The 18851-nt window shown below is 37.9% G+C and overlaps 1 protein-coding gene and 1 pseudogene across 1 annotated transcript; one reads left to right on the plus strand and one right to left on the minus strand.

Moving 5' to 3' along the window:
* The first annotated feature begins 10891 nt into the window (after positions 1 to 10891).
* LOC133054162 (olfactory receptor 52P1-like) lies at positions 10892 to 15662 on the plus strand. Its single transcript, XM_061138895.1, has 2 exons — positions 10892 to 11800; positions 15648 to 15662. The coding sequence occupies exons 1-2, from the start codon at positions 10892 to 10894 to the stop codon at positions 15660 to 15662; spliced, it is 924 nt and encodes a 307-aa protein (XP_060994878.1).
* A 2645-nt stretch (positions 15663 to 18307) lies between these two features.
* Positions 18308 to 18851, minus strand: LOC133054169 (olfactory receptor 52A5-like; annotated as a pseudogene).

Here is an 18851-nt window from a genome sequence, read left to right on the forward strand (position 1 = left end):
AACTCAAAGCTCTTTCTATTTGTGGGCGGTGATTTGCCCTGTAATCTCAGTTCTATGATGCCTTCAAGAAAAGTCATTAAGGGAGCAGATCCCAAGAGGACACAGGTGACCAGTCTGTGAGAGGGCCCCTGGGCCTGGCAAAGTTGGCAGAACCTGTTGGAAGAGCTCTGGGTGCAGAAGTCTAGGGGCAAAGGCAGGGGCCCTGGGAGCCACAGCATCAGGGAACAGTCACTGTCCTGTTTGCCTTAATCCCCACCAAGAGGTAGAAGAAGGGGGTTGTGATCAAAACCAACAAGAAAAAGATCATTGAGTTTCAGTTTGTCTACCTTTAAGTATGTGCATTTAGCTTCACAAAAATTAAAAATCTCTGATGTGAAAATACAATGCTTAAAAAAAAAGAAAAGATTAACTATAACTTAAGATAAAATTCATGGATCATATTTTCTAGACTATATCAAGAATTATCAAAATTCAACAAATTGACAGCAAATAACACTTTAAAAAGTACTTTAAAAGCTTGAACTGATATTTCCCCAAAAAGAATATAAGAATGGCAAGTAAGCACATAAAAAGATTTTCAACATAATTATCTATAAAAGAAATGTAAATTAAAACCATGATGACATAAGAGTAGGCACCCAATAGAATGACCAAATAAAAAAGCAAACAAAAAACAAATACTAAGTGCTATCAAGTTTGTGGAGGTGCTGGAATTATTAGCATTATGATTGTTAATAGAAATGCAAAGTTCTACAAGCACTTGAGAAAATAGTTTGGCAGTTCCTTTAAAATTAAATACACTCTTTTCATATAATCCAACAATCCCACTCTTGAGTAACGTCTCCCTAAATTAGACATAAATTTCAGAAAAGAATCAAAATTATCTTCAAGCAAAAGGATGGCTTTATTGTTCACAATGTTTGCAAACCAGGACACATGACCTTGGGCAATGAGGAAAAAAAGAATCCTCCTGGTGAGGAGACAGATGAGGGGTGAGGGATTTTTAAGTGCAAAAACTTTAGAAGCCACAGGTGAGATGCTCATAAAGGGATTGAAGCCCATTACAGCCTGATCATAAGTCTCTGCAGCTTGACTCTAAGTTTTTGATGACAGGCTGTCATTGGGGTTTCTTATGGGCCTTCTAGACAGGAAATTCTGTGGAAACTCAAGAGTTCTTACAGTTTTGTTTATGTTTTACATTTAATAATTGATTTTCAAAATTCATGAAACCAAAACAAAGAGAAATAAAAGAGAAAATAGAAAAAAGTACCAAAATCAGTGAAGATTTTAATGTTCTTCTCTCAATAATTAATATAACAGGAAAAAATAGGGATGATATAAAATTTTGAACAAAAATCTTCATCAACTTAATTTATTGGAGATTCAGAGAACACAAAAGAAACACATACAGTACTTGAGTTTCAGATTTAGCATTCATATGCAAGGGGCTTCCCTGTGACTGAGTCAGATAAAGAATCCGCCTGCAGTGCAGGAGACCCTGGTTCGATTCCTGGATCAGTAAGATCCCCTGGAGAAGGAAATGGCAACCCACTCCAGTATTCTTACCTGGAGAATCTCCCGGACAGAAGAGCCTGGCAGGCTACAGTCCATGGGGTCGCAAGAGTCGGACATGACTGAGCAAATAAACCACCACCACCATTCATATGCAAAAATAGATTACTTGTCAGTGTTATAAAGAATCATGATGTGTAAATTTGGATAAGAAGAAATCAAATTGCCATCTAAAATATAAAATATATCAATTTTCCCAGCAAAACCAACTAATACATAGATAAAGCAATTATTTTTGACACAATATTAACTTTAAAAATATATAAGGAATATATAGCCTCAAATATGATTTAAAATAAGATTACACTTTTATAGAAACAAATGTTATAAAGTATCTAGAAATCAGGCCCAAATATTAAATATATCTTTTAATTTTAATCTAACAGAAATAACCTGAATTAATCAATGAAGTTATTACAATACATTGTCATTCACAAATTCAATGCAATACAAACCATTCTTTTAATTGCATTTTTTGGGAATGTGGTAACCTGCTGTAAAATTATAAGGAAATCAAAAGTTCATAGATGGGACCTCCCTGGTGGTCCAGTGGTTAAGAATCTGACTGCGGACACAGGGCACATGGGTTCCATCCCTGATCCAGGAAGATCCCACATGCCATGGGGCAGCTGAGCCCAAGCACCATGACTTCCGGCGCCCACATGCCTAAAGCCGGTGCCGTCCAGCAGGAGAAGCTGCCATAGCGAGAAGCCCGCACTCAACAGCAGAGTGGCCTCGTTTCGCTGCAGCTAGAGAAAGCTAACGTGCAGCAAGGGAGACACAGCTCAGTCACAAATAAATGAATAAATACTTTTGGAAAAAGAATGAATGGGCCAGGTGACAGCCAGCCTTGCTTCTTTTAAAAAAAATAAAAATAAAAAAAATAAATGTTCATAGATGAAATAGTCACTTTTTAAAGGAAAAGTCAGAGCTTTAAAACATAACACAAAAACATGATAATAAAATTAAATATATAGTCTCAAAAAGATATATAGAACTGTAAAAACAACTGCAAAGTATAATAGAGATCCATCCATTTATGTACAAGAATTTAAAAAAATTTAAGAGGGCTTCCTTAGTGGCTCAGACTGTAAAGAATCTGCAATATTCCTGCAATGCAGGGTACCCAGGTTGGATCCCTGGGACAAGAAAATCCCTTAGAGAAGGGAATGACTACCCACTCCAGAATTCTTGCCTGGGGAATTTCAGAGACAGAGAAGGGAACCTGATGGGCCTCAGTACATGGATCACAACGCGTCTAACAGGACTAAGTGACTAGCATGTTCACTTTCACATAATAAATCACTACAAAAAGACAAAAAAAAATTGCAGATATATTTTTTATATCTCTGGTAAAGTTGACTTTTTATATAAAATCAGTAAATAAAAGTGGACCTCTACTTAATATCATATAGACAGAAGGGCATACTCCAAATGAGTAAAATACCAAAATCTTAAATTAAAGCTGTGAAGTTAGTAAAAGTTAATGCAGGAAGATAACTACAAATAAGTATGAAAATTTCAAAAGTACAAAACATACTGTAAGATTTTCATTCAGTTCAGTTCAATTCAGTTGATCAGTCATGTCCTACTCCTTGCGAACCCATGAATCGCAGCACGTCAGGCCTCCCTGTCCATCACCAACTGCTGGAGTCCACCCAGACTCATGTCCATTGAGTCGGTGATTCCATCCAGCCATCTCATCCTCTGTCGTCCCCTTCTCCTCCTGCTCCCAATCCCTCCCAGCATCAGAATCTTTTCCAATGAGTCAGCTCTTCGCATGAGGTGATGAAAGTATTGGAGTTTCAGCTTCAGCATCAGTCCTTCCAATGAACACCCAGGACTGATCTCCTTTAGGATGGACTGGTTGGATCTCCTTTCAGTCCAAAGGACTCTCAAGAGTCTTCTCCAACAACACAGTTCAAAAGCATCAATTCTTTGGTGCTCAGCTTTCTTCACAGTCCAATTCTCATATCCATAAATGACCACTGGAAAAACTATAGCCTTGACTAGATGGAACTTTGTTGACATAGTGATGTCTCTGCTTTTTAATATGCTGTCTAGGTTGGTCATAACTTTCCTTCCAAGGAGTAAGCGTCTTCTAATTTCGTGGCTGCAATAACCATCCACAGTGATTTTTGGAGCCCAAAAAATAAAGTCTGACACTGTTTCCACTGTTTCCCCATCTATTTCTCATGAAGTGATGGGACTAGATGCCATGATCTTAGTTTTCTGAATGTTGAGCTTTAAGCCAACTTTTTCACTCTCCTCTTTCAATTTCATCAAGAGGCTTTTTAGTTCCTCTTCACTTTCTGCCATAAGGGTGGTGTCATCTGCATATATGAAGTTATTGATACTTCTCCCGGCAATCTTGAATCCAGCTTGTGCTTCCTCCAGCCCAGCGTTTCTCATGATGTACTCTGCATATAAGTTAAATAAGCAGGGTGACAAAATACAGCCTTGATGTACTCCTTTGCCTACTTGGAACCAGTCTGTTGTTCCATGTCCAGTTCTAACTGTTGCTTCCTGACCTGCATACAGGTTTCTCAAGAGGCAGGTCAGGTGGTCTGGTATTCCCATCTCTTTCAGAATTTTCCACAGTTTATTGTGATCCACACAGTCAAAGGCTTTGGCATAATCAATAAAGCAGAAATAGATGATTTTCTGGAACTCCCTTGCTTTTTTCATTATCCTACAGATGTTGGCAATTTGATCTCTGGTTCCTCTGACTTTTCTAAAACCAGCTTGAACATCTGGAAGTTCACGGTTCACATACTGTTGAAGCCTGGCTAGAAGAATTTTGAGCATTACTTTACTAGTGTGTGAGATGAGTGCAATTGTGTGGTAGTTTGAGCATTCTTTGGCATTGCCTTTCTTTGGGATTAGAATGAAAACTGACCTTTTCCAGTCCTGTGGCCACTGCTGAGTTTTCCAAATTTGCTGGCATATTGAGTGCAGCACTTTCACAGCATCATCTTTTAGGATTTGAAATAGTTCAACTGGAATTCCATCATCTCCACTGGCTTTGTTCATAGTGATGCTTCCTAAGGCCCACTTGACTTCACATTCCAGGATGTCTGGCTCTAGGTGAGTGATCACACCATCGTGATTATCTTGGTTGTGAAGATCTTTTTTGTAGTTCTTCTGTGTATTCTTTCCACTTCTTCTTAGTATCTTCTGCTTTTGTTAGGTCCATATCATTTCTGTCTTTTATTGAGCCCATCTTTGCATGAAATGTTCCCTTGGTATCTCCAATTATCTTGAAGAGATCTCTAGTCTTTCCCATTCTATTTTTTTTCCTCTATTTCTTTGCACTGATCACTGAGGAAGGCTTTCTTGTCTCTCCTTGCTATTCTTTGGAATTCTTCATTCAAATGGATATATCTTTCCTTTTATCCTTTGCTCTTTGCTTCTCTTCTTTTCGCAGCTATTTGTAAGACCTCCTCAGCAGCCAATTTGCTTTTTTGCATTTATTTTTCTTGGGGATGGTCTTGATCCCTGTCTCCTGTACAATGTCAGGAACCTGCATCCATAGTTCATTAGGCACTCTGTCTATCAGATCTAGTCCCTTAAATCTATTTCTCACTTCCACTGTATAATCATAAGAGATTTGATTTAGGTCATACCTGAATGATCTAGTGGTTTTCCCTACTTTCTTCAATTTAAATCTGAATTTGGCAATAAGGAATTCATGATCTGAGCCACAGTCAGTTCCCAGTCTTGTTTTTTCTGACTGTATACAGCTTCTCCATCTTTGGCTGCAAAGAATATAATCAATCTGATTTCAGTATTGACCATCCGGTGATGTCCATGTGTAGAGTCCTCTCTTATGTTGTTGGAAGAGGGTGTTTGCTATGACCAGTGCATTCTCTTGGCAGAACTCTATTAGCCTTTGCCCTGCTTCATTCTGTACTCCAAGGCCAAATGTGCCTCTTACTCCAGGTGTTTTTTGACTTCTTACTTTTGCGTTCCAGTCCCCTATAATGAAAAGGACATCTTTTTTGGGTGTTAGTTCTGGAAGGTCTTGCAGGTCTTCTTAGAACCATTCAACTTCAGCTTCTTCAGCTTTACTTGTTGGGGCATAGACTTGGATTACTGTGATATTGAATGGTTTGCTTTGGAAATGAACAGAGATCATTCTGTCTTTTTTGAGATTGCATCCAAGCACTGCATTCCAAAATGCATTCCAAATTCTTTTGTTGACTATGATGGCTACTCCATTTCTTCTATGGGAATCTTGCCCACGGTAGTAGATATAATGGTCATCTGAGTTAAATTCACCTATTCCAGTCCATTTTAGTTCGCTGATTCCTAAAATGGTCACACTCACTGTTGCCATCTCCTGTTTGACCACTTTCAATTTGCCTTGATTCATGAACCTGGCATTCCAGGTTCCTTTGCAGTATGCTCTTTATAGCATCAAACTTTGCTTCTATCACAAGTCATAGCCACAGCTGGGTATTTTTTGCTTTGGCTCTGTCTCTTTATTCTTTCTGGATTTATTTCACCACTGATCTCCAGTAGCATATTGAGCAACTACCAGCCAGGGAGGTTCATCTTCAGTGTCCTATCTTTTTCAAATGTATGAAAATATTAAATCACTATGTTGTATACCTGAAACCATAACCAAGTAGGAACCTATAGGGTCTTCCCAGTACAGCCCCCATCCTATCCTCCACCTATCTCTTGTTTGTAGAAAAATGTTAGCTTCACAGGCCTTCCTCTAGTTACAAAGAATGAGTTTCATGAGAGAAAATGCAGAAAGAAAGGAAAACTATGAAGCAAAGCAAGGCAATAATAGTTTGGCCACTAAACAAAGTCAAGTACCTTTAACTTCCTCCTCAACAGCTATTGATAATATAGTGAGCCATGTCCTTTGAGCTGTTTTGCAGATACTGAAACCACCACTGGGAAGAAGTTAACTATATGCTGATCACAAGCACAAAGATCCCAGACTGTTTGAAATCAGGTTGATGATGTTGACTCTGGATTACACACCAACGACCAATTACATTGAGATCTCTGCCTATCCACACCACAATGGTTCTATCTTCTTACAACTCAGATGCAAAACGATCATAGAAGGGCAAAAAAGCAGTTCTAGGAAGAACCCCACTTGTTCCTGGAAAACTAAGACATATACCAACATCCCCCTCCACTGACCTTGACCTTAAAGTCTTGCCTTAATCATCCCTTGGGCTTCCCTGATAGCTCATTTGGTAAAGAATCAGCCTGCAATTCAGGAGACCCCTTTTCAGCTACTGGGTTGGGAAGGGATAAGCTATCCACTCCAGTATTCTTGGACCTCCCTTGTGACTCAGCTGGTAAAAAAAAAAAAAAAAAAAAAAAAAAATCTGCCTGCAATGTGGGAGAACTGGGTTCAATTCCTGGGTTGGGAAGATCCCCTGAAAAAGGGAAAGGCTACCCACTCCAGTATTCAGGCCTGGAGAATTCCATGGATTGTATACTCTATGGTATTGCAAAGAGTCAGACACGACTGAGAGACTTTTACTTTCACTTCACTTTCAATCATCCGCTAGGTGACAATTTGATTTGTGAACTAAGTTCCTGCTTCTCCATTCTCTGGAGATTGAATAAAACTTGTGCTGCTTCAATCTCAGCTTATTTTTCGTTTTGACTATGCAAACCTGAACAGGAAAAGAACCTTCCTTGCCTAAACAGGGGGCCTCAGTTGGGCTAGGGACCAAATAAGGGTCCATATGACCTAATTCGTTAGCAAAACTAACATAATATTGTATGTTAATCATAATTCATTTTTTTTAATACTACATTCTGCAATGGAGAAACACATAAGAGCTATCAATACAAGCTCTGGGGAGTTTAAAATATTGACATAGCTCTTTCAGAAGCATGGGACTTCCCAGGTGGCCCTAGTGGTAAAGAGCCCACCCACCAGTGCAGGAGACATGAGAGATGTGGGTCCCAACCCTGGGTTGGAATGGCATGAAAATGCACTCCAGTATTTTTGCCTGGAGAATCCCCTGGACAGAGGAGCCTGGCAGGCTACAGTCCATAGAGTTGCAAAGAGTCAGACACGACTGAAGTGACTTAGTACACACGCATTCCAGAAGTACGTTGCTATTGCCCTGTACTTATTGTTGGCCCAGTCCTCTTTTCAACGTTATGTCTCCTAAGGGATCCATCAGGCTTGCAAACAGAGGGGCCTCCTGAGCATTGGAATAACCCATTAAAAAGTAACCATAACTATCAACTTAACCACAGAGTCCTCACTGTTCCAATGGTAACCACTGTCATATTTTTAAACCATTCCCACATATACATATTGGCCTACATGCCACAATGCAAGACAATCATTTGAGAATTTGCAGAGAAGAGCAGTTATCTTTTATTATCATCTATGATATATCATGGGCTGTGAGATAGAATTCAAGATAAAACTAGTGAAAGTAAAGCAGGAAAGGAGGATTTATAAATTTATAAATGATGTTACACATTTTTAAGAAACAACTGAGTAATGTCAGTAATGTGATTTGGTAGTAGAGAAGAGGAACCAAGTAAAATCGTATATATAAATATACACATATTGTGTTACTATTATTTATGGAAGAGCATAACTGTTTTTGGAAATTTCTGCTAAAGGGAAGTTTCTGGTTGTATAACTCATAACCAGAAACAATTTTGAAAACACATATTCTAAGAAGACAGTTGAAATAAATGAAGGGTAGTTAATGACTATGAATAAACAAACCATCTCTGGTGAGTCAGAAGCCTTGAGAGCAAGATAACAGTCTGTGAAATTCTTAAGAGACTGTAAAGGATGTAGAGAAACATTACATCAATCATTCCTCAGAATCTACTGAGAGTTTACTGAGACTGTGTACCTTTCTTGGATGTGCATAGTCTGATGAAGGAGATTCACTTGAAAATAAATGCACACAAAACATAAGGTAAGAGATCTAACAGAAATAGCGACTTAATAGCTGCTTGACTGAGGTACTAGAGATAAACAGAGGAGGCAAGGATAATTCTGACAATTCCTAGTTTAATGGCTGGGTGGCTGTTGTTGTCAGCAAAATAAGATACGATTACATGGAAGAGGAGGGGAGAACTCACTGAATTAAGTTTGGGGATTTTTTTGTGTGATTATTAAAATACCTTAATATAAATTTATAATGCATTCAACAAAGACTGTTTAGAAAATACCATGGCATTCCAAGAGAGTCCTCTCTACTGGAGTGGTGGATTTCAGCCAAGCGCAATGCTAACTGACTGAGCAACAGGCAAAATATCAAAGCCCAGGGTGTCAGAAAGAATTAAATACTTGTATGGTTTGGAAGCAGATGGAACAATAGTGACAGCAGAAATGTTAGAGAGGTCTTGAGCAGATATTCTGACTACCTAAGCAGATTGTCTGCTGAGGCTAATATAAAAATGACTTTATTGAAACAAGTGAATTTCTCCAAAATTTCTTTCAACATAAGCCTGAGAGAAGACAGAGAAGAACTTCTAGGTGGAAGGGGTGACTATACAAGCAGACTATGACTTAGGGGTAGTTCTCCATAATTTCCTCAGTCTGTGTGCCACCTTCTAGGGCTCTGACAAGAAGCCTCCTTCCTTTAAAGCAAGGGGAAGTCACTTTTTCTTGGTAAGGATTATGTTATCATCTTATAAATAAATTTGTTGGAAACTAAAAGTCTATTTTTCAATTATTATATTTATCAAGAGAAATTATTCTTGTTTATAATGTAACTCTTTCTAGCTAAAAGGTATGGGTTTATTTCTAGGTGGTTAACCTCTTGTATGTTTGATTCTCCCAGAGACAGGTGTACGAATGGAACCTGGCAAAGTTTCCAAGTGGAAAATAATCATTTAAGGATTTGCAAAGAGCAGATAGATACTTGAAAACTTTTCATATTTAAATGTTCATTATTGTAGATTTTGTCTTAATTTTTTTTTCTCTGTCTAGGTTATAGAGTTTGTCCCTTATGTAGTAGTTTCCAAAACTCTAGGATTCTAAATTGTAGCTAAAGTTAAGTTTTGAATTTTTTTGGAAATATTTATGCCCAATTTTACATTTTCAATTTCTTACAATAATATACTTCAAATGCTTACTCACATAGGCCAAGTGTATCATATGTTTAATAGAGGAAGACACATAACCTGACAGGTTTTTTTTTTTTATACAGATATTATTAAAACAACTATACAAGTAACCATTTCCATTAGGTATATTTCTCAATATACATTGACTTTCATGTAAATGGAACTCAGGATCACAAAGCAAGATATTGGGGACAATTATACACTAAAAAGCACATTAAGATAAGTGGAGTGCATATTCCAGAATTACAGTACTAGGTAGAAACTGGATCTTAGGAAGGATAGGGCTCAGTTATTATAACTAAAGAAGGTGGTTAGGGCAAGAGTCATCAGAAACTACTTTTGCTGTTAAGACCAAAAAAGCTGAATTACATTTTCTTTGCTCTTCTCTCTCATCAGGAAGGTTGGATGCCAAATTCAGATGTAGGGCTGCCTTCAGCAGGGATTGTTGGCTTTCCAGAAATAAGGCTGAGCTTAGCAACACTTCTGTGCTTATTTGCAGCACCTATAGATCATTTGATAGCATAAAGAAATAAAACATCCATTTTTTTTTCCTTTTTATATGGTTGTGATATGCTGTCCATCTTCAGATATTCTTATGGAGTTAATCTAAAATAGGAAAAATTTGTCTTTGGTTGATGATTAAGCCCTTATTGTCCTTATTTTCTTGTTTTGTTTTTATGCTTTAGAGTCAGGTCTTATTCTATTATGTGCTCTATGGATAAGAGTATTATTAAAATAATGATTGCATTTTGAAATCTATGTTAATTTTTATGTGTGTTTATGTATGTGTATTCATACTTGATCTCAATTTTCTTGAAAAGACAACTTGACTTACTTCTTTTCTAAAACTGTTTATATAAGAATCCAACACTGGCTTTGGCACAATGATGAAGTTACTATGTTGCTAACTGATCCTTTAACAAGAAATACATGCTATAGGTAGAACTGGGAGAAAAAAAAAACCCTGAAAACTCAGGAAAAAATATCTGAAATAAATAAACTCAATCTTTTCATTTGCAGGTGAAGATTCCAGGACTAAGTATGGGGACGTGGTTAACCTGATGATTGACAGAGGTTTAGAAGAAGAGTCAGCCCTTCAAGCAGGTCATTACACAGTGTGCCTGGATTCCACACATACAGGACTATGGGAAAAACAGTCTGTCATCCTACTTTCTGTACAGAGGGATTTGACCAGCTACTTTCTGTCTAAGCATGCAACCTAGTGACTTTTAACATGGCAGACAATGCTACTCATCACTACATTTCATCTTTCTTCTTGGTTGGTATTCCTGGCTTGCAAGATTTTCACTGCTGGATCGGCATTCCTGTCTGCCTCCTGTTTTCCCTGACCATGCTGGGGAACAGTATAATCATCATTACCATCAAACTAGAGCCAAGCCTCCACCAGCCTATGTATTTCTTCCTTTGCATGCTGGCAATGAACGACATGGCCCTTGCTTCTTCCGTGGCCCCCAAGATGCTTGGCATCTTTTGGTTGGGTTCTCACAGATTTGACTTTAATATCTGCTTAGCACAAATGTATTTCATCCACACATTTTGCATAATTGAGTCAGCCTTCCTAGTTGCCATGGCCTTTGACCGTTATGTAGCTATTTGTATCCCACTACGTTATACAACCATCTTGACAACACCAATGGTCATCAAAATGGGTTTAGTCAGTGTGACTCGAGGTATTCTTATGGTTTTACCCTGTCCTCTTCTTATTAAGAGGCTACCATATTACACCAAATATATCATCAATCATGCCTATTGTGAGCACATGGCTATAGTGAAGTTAGCCAGTGCAAACACCCATATTAATAGAGCATATGGAATCTCTGTGGCCCTTTCAGTGATGGTATTGGACCTCGGGCTCATAGCCACATCCTATCTCAAAATCCTTCAGGCAGTCTTCCGGCTCTCCTCTCAGCATGCCCGCTCAAAAGCACTGGGCACCTGTGCCGCCCACGTGTGCACTATCCTTGTCTCCTACACACCTGCCCTCTTTAGCTTTCTAACTCACCGCATTGGCAAGAAGGTGCCTCCAAGTGTCCATATCATTTTTGCAAGTTTGTACCTTCTGGTGCCCCCCACAGTCAATCCCTTGGTATATGGTGTCAAGACAAAGCAGATTCGTGACCGAGTGATTGGTCTCTTTTTCCCAAACAAAAGAATTTCTGAAAACTAAGATATTTAAAAACAAACCCATGGTGGTAGACTCGGTTTCATGGAGTCATAGTACATTAACAAAAGTTACAACCTGGTCCCCAACGTCTTTATTGATTCATCTATGGCTTTAATCAGGGATATTTGATGCTGTACATTTATTTTTTTTTCTCTCTTTTCAATTTCTATGCTTTCTTTCCTTTAGAAATAAAGGTGTGTTTCTTCACATTCACAAAATGTTAAATTATTGAAATATTTATCATTTCAATAAATGTTAGCAACAATTGTTACTTATTGTTAATATTACCTCACATTCTATATTAATTCATAATATTTAATAATATCCACACATGTGAAATGACTAGTTTAGTTATTGTAGCAATTTAAAACTTCTCAACATACTGGACATTGCCATTCTTGAAAACATTTTTTTCCATTTTTAATTGTTACATGCTTTGTTTAAAAACTGTAGAGTAAAAATAATTTTCAAGTGTCTTTCTATTTATTATTTTAGTAGCAATGATGAATCAGCATGCCAAAAATGAAGCACATTTCTCTCAATATTTTATATTTATTCCCACACATTTGCTCTTCTTTTAGGTATCATGATAGATTTTTCAGTCTCCTTATGCCTGATAAATTATATTTTATTTTGGCAACTTCCTAGGCAAGAGTCACTTCTAGTTTACTAGGAAAATGTCCAATCAGGGTAAGCTGGTAACATGATTTTGGCTCTGCAGTAACACTTGAAACACTTGAACACTTTCACTTCACACTTGTGAAAATCCTATTTATCCACATTCAGTTCCCTTTTCTTTGGCTTCAGAGAATATCAATTTTTCAGTCACATTTATCCAGTGCTGTTTGTAAACAATCTGCTTCCTAATTAATAACATTAATTTTACTATGCATGTAGCACAGAGGACCCTAATTTAGGCCCAATTGTAAATGCTCTGTGCAAAGCATCTTTTTACTTTTAGGATTGTTTTATGGAATGAATGCTCATTGAGTTGGAAATTGTTGATTCTTGACAAAGGTTTGAATATATTTTTCAAATACTTATTGGCCAAAGTGTGTTTTCATATGAATGAGCTTCCTAGCCTCTGACATTTTTATTCTGCTGTAGCCATAATTTTACCTATTCATAACTGTATTTGTATCTTATTAACTTTTGTATGAATTATATTACAACTAGCTCTGATTCCTTACAATGATGTAAATCTTCCTTTTTTTTCCCCAATGAATATACTCTGAGAGGCTCTATCAGATATTTTAGAGTAGAGTTCTGGAAAAGATAAATTAATTTCAAATGTTGCTTCTGTTACTAATGACTGGCTGAGTTTCCTTTTTGACTATATAAATTCTGAGTTTCATCATTGATTAAACAGAGGAAATAGCTTTTATACTTTATAATGTTAGAGCAAGGATTAAATTAAATAATGAATAGAAGACAGTTATCACAGTAATCAACAATCTTCTTCCATATTATCATGAATAGTGCCATGATAGGTACTGAAAATTGGAAGATCTGTTAGAAAAGATGTTTTTTCCAAATACCTATAGAGTTCTGAAATAGATAGCTCTACAAAGATATCCTCTTAGTTATTCAACGTTCTCCAAAGGGGACATTTCACACTTATTCACCCACCCAAGCCATCCTACAAAATTTATTGTCTCAATAAGTAACACATCAAGTCACTTAAGTCAGTGGGAGATTCAGTTAATGTCATAAAGTATTTATTAAGAGTCAAATACTTGCCCAAATATATGAGAAACAAAGTAGGAAAAATTGAACTAATTTTTATAATGAAAAAAATCAGCATATATCCCAGATAATAAAAAAGATAAATTCAAAGTAACAGTTTAAAAATTGTGCAGGTAATTATGGAATACCAAAAACATCATGATGAGACAATTTTCTAAGGTATATTGGAGGAGATGCTATGAAAAGGATGAGTTGAGTCTTGAAGAGTAATGATAACATAGCAGGTAGTAAGGGTGCCCAAGGTTTTCTAAGAGGCAACATCACAATGGAGGTGAATAGACACTGTATGAAAAGTAAAAATACATCCAGAAAAGAGTGATGGCATACTAAAAAAGGAGAATAAAACTTAAAGAAAAAAATATATAATTAGAAAAGCAGGAGGGGCATCCAATAAGAAAATGTCTAGTTTTGGGCACCTTGAGAAATAAAGAGTTGTACAATGGGAATGGTGAAAGGGCTATACAATCTTGTATACAATGAATGACCTTGTCTCCAAGTGATAAATCTAGCCAAAACTCTGAATTTATTTAATTAAACACTACACTATATTTTGCACTTATAGAGCCTGATGACCTACTTCACAGAATATGACTTTGTCAAGTCCATGGGGCAATCTCTAGCATACAGGCTAAATCCATCCTGTTGCCTCTTTTCTAAATAAAAAATTTTATTGGATTACCATCATATCCATTGATTAATGTATTGTTGATGGAAGCTTTGGCACAATAGGGGCAAAGTTGAATAATTAGGACAGAGATCATACAATTAAAAAGCTTAAAATATTCACTGTCAATCCCTTTACATAATAAGTTTGCTGATCTATAATTTAGAGCAACAATTTACTACATCATACTGTGTTAGTTGTGGAGAAGGAAATGGCAACCCACTCCAGTATTCTTGCCTGGAGAATCCCAGGGACGGGGGAGCCTGGTGGGCTGCTGTCTATGGGGTCGCACAGAGTCGGACACGACTGAAGCGACTTAGCAGCAGCCGCAGCAGCAGCAATGTGTTAGTTGAGATTCCCCAGGGACTCAGTGGTAAAGAATCTGCCTGCCAATGCAGGTGATGCAGGTTTGATTCCTGGGTTGAGAAGATACCCTGGAGAAGGAAATGGCTACACACTACAGTATTCTTGCCTGGAAAATACCATGGATGGAGAAGTCTTGTGGGCAACAGTCCTCGGGATTTCATGAGTCAGATATGACTTAGTGACTAAACAACAACAGGTCTGATTTCCTTTAGGATGGATTCATTGGATCTCCTTGCAGTCCAAGGGACTCTCAAGAGTCTTCTCCAACATCACAGTTAAAAAGCATCAATTCTTTGGTGCTCAGCTTTCTTTATAGTCCAACTCTCACATCCATACATGACCACTGGAAAAACCATAGCCTTGACTAGATGGACCTTTGTTGGCAAAGTAATGTCTCTGCTTTTTAATATGCTGTCTAGGTTGGTCATGACTTTCCTTCCAAGGAGTACGCATCTTTTAATTTCATGGCTGCAATCACCATCTGCAGTGATTTTGGAGCCCAGAAAAATAAAATCTGTCCCTGTTTCTATTGTTTCCCCATCTCTTTGCCAGGAAGTGATGGGACTGGATGCCACGATCTTAGTTTTCTGATGTTGAGCTTTAAGCCAACTTTTTCACTCTTCTCTTTCACTTTCATCAAGAGGCTCTCTAGTTCTTCTTCACTTTCTGCCATAAGGATGGTGTCATCCGCTTATCTGAGGTTATTGATATTTCTCCTGGCAATCTTGATTCCAGCTTGTGCTTCCTCCAGCCCAGCATTTCTCATGATGTACTCTGCATATAAGCTAAATAAGTAGGGTGACAATATACAGCCTTGACGTACTCCTTTTCCTATCTGGAACCAGTCTGTTGTGTTTTCAGTTCATTATTGTGAATACAATCTGAATAGATAGAATTTTGCATAAGGGGAAAATGATGTAAAAAATCAAAATTTGTAATAAATTTAGATAAAGTAGCATTAACAACCTTAACAATATAAGAATAAAAGTAAGGATGTCAAATAATTTAATATAATCTAGAATTTGCAAGGTGCTGTCTTTCTAAAGTCATCTGAGAAAGACACAATTGGATAGCTTGGGCCCATTTCAGCACTATAAAGCTTAGCCCTATAGGATTTGTGGTATCACTTAAAGATACTGTGGGGTTTGGGAGATTAGAGTTGTAAAGACTTTGCATCAGACTCTGCTGGTGTGCAACATCAATAGGACTCATGGTCAGAGAAGTAGGGAGTTTCAGTGGGTTCTACAGTATTGGAAAAACATAGATTAATTAAATCCTTTCCTACTTTCAAAGCAGTTTAATTCTAGCTGGATGAAAATGATGTACACACAAAGTTTATGACATTAACTCTGTAATTATAAAATCATAGCTTATTTGATAAAGTCAAGATCACTGGAATGAAATTTGACAAACCTATAGATCCAGAGGTTTTACCTGCCTCCTGCAAAACCTGTATACAGGTCAACAAGCAACAGTTAGAAATGGACATGGAACAATGGGCTGGTTCAAAATCAGGAAAGGAGTAGGTCAAGGCTATATGTTGTCACCTTGTTCATTTAACTTACATGCAGAGTACATCCTAAAAAATGCTGGGCTGGATTAAGCACAAGCTGGAATCAAGATTGCCAGGAGAAATATCAATAACCTCAGATATGCAGAGGACAACACTGTTATGGCAGAAAGTGAGGAAGAACTAAAGAGCCTCTTGATGAAGGTGAAAGAGGAGAGTGAAAAAGCTGGCTTAAAACTCAACATTCAGAAAACTAAGATTATGGCATCAGGTCACATCACTTCTTGGTAAATAGACAGGGAAACAACAAAAACAGTGACATTTTCTTGAGCTCCAAAAGCCCTGCAGATGGTGACTGAAGCCATGAAATTAAAAGATGTTTGCTCCTTGGAAGAAAAACTATTTCCAACCTAGACAACATATTAAAAAGCAGAAACATTACTTTGCCAACCAAGGTCCATCTAGTCAAAGTTATAGTTTTTCCAGTAGTCATGTATGGATGTGAGAGTTGGACCACAAAGAAGGCTGAGTGCCAAAGTATTGATGCTTTTTAACTGTGGTGTTGGAGAAGACTCTTGAGAGTCCCTTGGATTGCAAAGAGATCAAACCAGTCAATTCTAAAAGAAATCAATCCTGAATATTCATTAGAAGGACTGATACTGAAGCTGATGCTCCAATACTTTGGCCACCTGATTTGGTGAGCCAACTCATTAGAAAACACTCTGATGCTGGGAAAGATTGAAGGCAGGAGGAGAAGAGGACCACAGAGGATGAGATGGTTGGATGGCATCACTGACTCAATGGAGATAAGTTTAAGCAAGCTCCGGGAGTTGGTGATGGGCAGGGTATCCTGACGTGCTGCAGTCCATGGGGTTGCAAATAATCGACATGACTGAGTGACTGAACAACAACAAAATAGACCCATAGAATCAAAAGCTCTATCTTGTGATGTAGCTTAGAATTTGCTTGTGAACTTTTGAGCTTATTTATACTGGGGATTCATTGTGCAAAGGCCATTGCAGAAGACAAAATATTAGAAAACACAATCACACACATGCATGTTCACACATATATCAGTTTTACTCACATTACATAAATTACATCTACATTCATTTCGATGACACATTGTAAACCTTCAGGTTCACTGATGAATATCTTTAACAAATCCCAAACTACAGATAATCATTCAACTTTTCTCCTTTTTGATATTTGTAACTTCCACCCCACAGTGAAGAACAGACCTCCCATTAATCTCAGTTTTCAGGCTCACCAAATCTAACATGCACTAAATAATTTTTGGGTTGCTATAAAGATGCAATTAGATGCTGAAGGGAATTTCATTATTATGTTTGTTCAATAAATTTTATTCTGCTTATACTAGTGTCAGAACTATATTAGATATAGAAGATAAGATGAACTAGACAGGCTTTATTATTTTCCCTAGATCTTACTTTTATTGTCCAATATCTGTACTGAATGAATGAAAGTTGCTCAGTTGTGTCTGATTCTTTGCAACTCCATGGACTGTACAGTCCATGGAATTCTCCAGGGCAGAATACTGGAGTGGGTAGTTGTTCCCTTCTTCAGAGAATCTTTCCAACACAGGGATTGAACCCAGGTCTCCCTCATTGCAGGTGGATTCTTTACCGGCTGAACCACTAGGGAAGCCACCAGGGAGTTGCGAGGGAATACTAGGGAGCTCTGTTACCTTAAATAAATATTAATGTATATGGATTTTATGGCATGTGTTTTCCCACCAGACTATCCTTCAAAATTGCTTCTTTCATTGAATACCAAACCAAGTCGATAAAAGCAGTAAGAGAGTCAGTCCAAGTCATTAAGAATTTATTGTGCCACATTATGACAAAAAGTGATAAAGTTAAATTATTAGATATCATCTATAATTCACCAGGGGCTTCACTGGTGGCTCAGATGATAAAGAATCTGCCAGCAGTGCAGGAGACCCAGGTTCAATCCTTGGGTCAGGAAGATACCCTGGAGTAGGGAATGGCTACCCATTCCAGTATTCTTGCTGGAGAATACTGTGGACAGAGGAGCCTGGTGGGCTAAGTCTATGGGGTCGCAAAGAGTGGGACATGACTGAGCAACTAAACAGATACACACATAATTCCCTAAACTGCAGATACATTTTAGTATAATATGGTTTGAACTGCACAGATCAGTATGAATGGGGATCCACAGTGGTCCAATAGTATTTCAGCCAGCATTTGATGAGGATGAGACAGGGAGCTGCAAAGAAGGCTGCTCGGAGTGTCACTCCAACCCCAATCTGAGTGAGGAGTTTATGGGTAAAAATGATTGCATATCTCAGAGGATCACAGATTGCCATGTAGCAATCCAAGGCCATGGCCAGCAGAATACCTGACTCAATACACTGGAAGGTATGGATGAGCCACATCTGAAAGACAGGCATCAAAATATATTTCTGGTGAATGGAACCAGAATATTCCTAACATTTTTGGCAGGATGCAGTTACTGAGAGCAATGTCTGTCACTCAAAGCATTGCCAGGAAAAGATATATGGGTTCATGGAGGCTGGGCTCAGATTTGATAATGACCAGCAGCAGAAAATTCCCAAACGGAGCAGTGATGTGCATGGCACAGAAAGGAATGCCGATCCAGAACTGCACAGACTCCAGGCTAGGGATCCCAATCAGTGTCAGCACCGAGGGCGTGAAAACTATGCCATTGAGCTGGGGCAT

Source organism: Dama dama, chromosome 1, assembly GCF_033118175.1.
Source record: "Dama dama isolate Ldn47 chromosome 1, ASM3311817v1, whole genome shotgun sequence".
NCBI classification, from domain to species: domain Eukaryota; kingdom Metazoa; phylum Chordata; class Mammalia; order Artiodactyla; family Cervidae; genus Dama; species Dama dama.

Coding starts and splice junctions, on each gene's coding strand:
- LOC133054162 (XM_061138895.1), top strand. CDS start 10,892: ATGGCAGACAATGCTACTCATCACTACATTTCATCTTTCTTCTTGGTT.